The sequence below is a fragment of the Mercenaria mercenaria genome, chromosome 4 (assembly GCF_021730395.1).
Source record: "Mercenaria mercenaria strain notata chromosome 4, MADL_Memer_1, whole genome shotgun sequence".
NCBI classification, from domain to species: domain Eukaryota; kingdom Metazoa; phylum Mollusca; class Bivalvia; order Venerida; family Veneridae; genus Mercenaria; species Mercenaria mercenaria.
In genome coordinates this window covers 53,053,832-53,057,004 of record NC_069364.1, presented here as the reverse complement: position 1 = coordinate 53,057,004, position 3,173 = coordinate 53,053,832, and the positions used below count along the sequence as shown (strand labels likewise).

The 3,173-nt window shown below is 37.8% G+C and overlaps 1 protein-coding gene across 1 annotated transcript; it reads left to right on the top strand.

Annotated features, from left to right (window-relative positions):
• Nucleotides 1-214: 214 nt before the first annotated feature.
• Nucleotides 215-1,135, top strand: LOC128556632 (uncharacterized). Its single transcript, XM_053542199.1, has one exon. It carries the CDS (start codon nt 215-217, stop codon nt 1,133-1,135), a length of 921 nt encoding a protein of 306 aa, XP_053398174.1.
• The last annotated feature ends 2,038 nt before the right edge of the window (nt 1,136-3,173 follow it).

The window sequence follows — 3,173 nt, the reverse complement described above, 5'->3', positions numbered from 1 at the left end:
TAGAGGAAATAAAAAAGCAAGCAAAGGCAGAGCTTAAAAAGCAGCGTGATAAGATAAACAAGTTTTTCGACCATCTTGAGGCTGAAATGGACAAAAAGATAACAGACATTGACAAAAATAACAAGGATACATTGAAAGCAGCGTCAGACAGATGCAATATCATATATGGTGGATTAAACGGAAAAACGGAAAAAAATGTGAATTGTTCATAGAAATGAAAAGATCGAAAGGTGAAATCGAAAAGTTTGACAGTCAGTTTGATATGTTATATGAAGACAGCAAGGTACAAAGATATAAACTAGTACAGTCCACACAGACAGACGAAATAATGAAAAACACAACTGAAATATGCAGAATGATAACTGCAAAACATGTTTCAGAGATTGATGTAAGCTCTTGCAAAGACAAGAAAAAACCCTGTATAAAAAAGATGTCAGTGGTACAAAGACATTACCTTGCTGTTGCAGACAATGACAATAAAGCAGTGAGGATAATTGATACTAGAACTGGCAAAGTAACATCTGAAATAAGTTTGGACTGTGATTCTGTTTGGAGTGTCACAAATGTCAAGAGCGATCAAATTGTAGTTTCACTGACATCATTTGAACCTGATTTTCAGCATAATTTTCTCACTCTCACTGTATCAGCATCCGGTGCGATAAGTAAAGGTAACGTGATAACAACTAGAAGGCTAATTTACGATCTTGTTGCAATTGCACAACACCTCTATGTGTTACATAACAATGATATCAAAGTGCTGGATATGCATGGAAATATTCTGAAAACAATAATATGTGACTATACTTCCTTTCCTTCTATAGCTGTAAGTCCTGACAAGAAAACCATTTACTTAACAGACTATGACAAAAGCAGTGTACAAGGTATGACCTTGGAAGGCAAGGTCATAGCAACCTACAAGGACAAGGATCTTAAACGTCCCTGGGGTATGACAGTAGACAATGAGGGATTTGTGTATGTAAGAAGTGATGGAGGCATTTATCAGTTGACAAAGAACTGTACCATGATTCAAGTTCTCACAGAAGACACGTATGGCACCGCCATAACCTATTCTGGTGCAGATAACAGACTCTATGTGGGAGATGATAGGAAAGTGAAAGTGTATGAACTGCAGTAAGACGTTACAGTCAAAGCTAACAAATGTAAACCCTTTTAAAGTAACTTTTGATATATATTGTCAACCCCTTAAGATATAAAGGACATGTTTTGTGAATGTGTACTCCTCATTCTAAGCTGCCATTGGTTGCATACGGTTCCCAAAATATCAACATGTTTTGACCAAACTTGTGGACTGTATGTTCAAAGCTTATGCTCAATGTTAATTATTTTGTCATTTAGTTGTTGTCATGCTTTTCCTGTCTTATAACAACATTCATTCGTTTGTAATTCTTGACAAGTGTGTTTTTCCTGATTTTGTTAAAAACTAGGCTTTAACAATATTCTCTTAATTCGCCAAACCACTAGGGTCCATCAGCAATTTGTGTTTATATTTACACGTGCTCAGCCGCTTTGTACGTGTACATTGGCATAGGAGAGATCTTAATGATAGAGTTGGGGGCGGGGGTAATGGGGTACCGGCCAGCTAAACCTATCCATATTATTTTCGAACGAAAATAGGTTTTACTTTTTTTTCTTTTCTTTTTTTATTATGAATTTCAAAGGTATTTCTAACGACACCATTTCGTTTATGTTTTTTTGTGAACGATGCAAGATCACAGGTTTAATCTGGCGGAAAGAGGTGCTTTTGACCTTTTCAGAGTACACGGTAATCATCTTCTCGCAATCATGATGGATACTTTGTAACCGAGGTAGAACTGTAGCCATTCATAATACTTCATGTAATTAAATGTTTTAGTTGCTAAAATCCCACTTTTGTTTGTCTACTATAAAGGTTGAAAGTACAGCCATGTTGGCTATTATTACATACTCATTTAAATCTCCGGTACGTTTCAATGGAACCTGAAGGTATACTTCGGACAAGAAATGGTACTATTATAGTATACTAATGTTGAAGAAATTAAGGGCAAAAACTCACTGAACAAGGAGCTGCGCTTTTAAAACGCAAAATCATGCCCCCAGGTGTATGACCAAAGATATTACTTTTTTGTGGTTTTAAGTTTAAGGTGAAGATCATATCAAGGTCTAGGTCATCTAAATAATAGTCTCGCCGCAAGGTTTGTCGAGTGCGAGTATGAACTAAACTGGGTCATTTATTGCGCTGTAGGACCAAAAATGTTGTGTATTATGGTTTTAAGTTTGAAAGTGAATTTATTTATTTATTTGGGTTTTACGGCGCACCAACACAGTATAGAAGGTCACATGAGGGTCAAAGTCATTTATATATAGGTCAGTTTGTTGGTCTTGCCAAAAGGATTGTTGAGTTGGAGTATGAACTAAACCGTTCATTAATGTGGGCTGTAGGCAATCTGGTTTGTATGGACGGATGAATGTCAAAGTCATCTTGGTTGTTTAATTTCAACTTTTTTCTGACTGTTTTGTTGGGTTTAATGTCGCACAGACACAATTATAGGTCACATGGCGACTTTCCAGCTTTGATGGTGGAGGAAGACTCCAGGTGCCCCCCCCCCCCCCCCACCCCTTGCATTATCTCATCACGGCGAGCACCTGGGTAGAACCACCCAGCTTCCATAAGCCAGCTGGATGGCTTCCTCACATGAAGAATTCAACGCCCCGAGTAGGCTTGAACCCACATCGGTGAGAGGCAAGTGATTTGAAGTCAGCGACCTCAACCACTCGACCATGGAGGCCCCCAACTTTTGACTAGTTGCCAATTACGATGACAATGACCAAAAATGTTGTTAATTAAGGTTTTAATTTGAGGGTCAAGGTCATTTATATATAGGTCAGTTTGTAGGTCTTTCCACCAGTTTTGTTGAGTACGAGTCTTAACTTAATCGGGTCATACATGAAGCTGTAAGACCAAAAGTGTTGTTATTAAGGTTTAAGATTTGAAGGTGAAGGTCATATGAGGGCCAAGGTCATTTCTTTATAGGTAAGTTTATAGATTTTGCCACAAGTTTTGTTGAATATGTGTATATATACAAACTAAATTCGGTCATTTATGTGGTCTGCAGGACCAAAAATGTAAGTCTTGCCACAAAGACTGCCGAGTGCAAGGATGAACTAAATCGGTC

Bases quoted from the DNA above. Each gene is read 5' to 3' on its own strand.
- LOC128556632 (XM_053542199.1), top strand. From the start codon at position 215: ATGAAAAGATCGAAAGGTGAAATCGAAAAGTTTGACAGTCAGTTTGAT.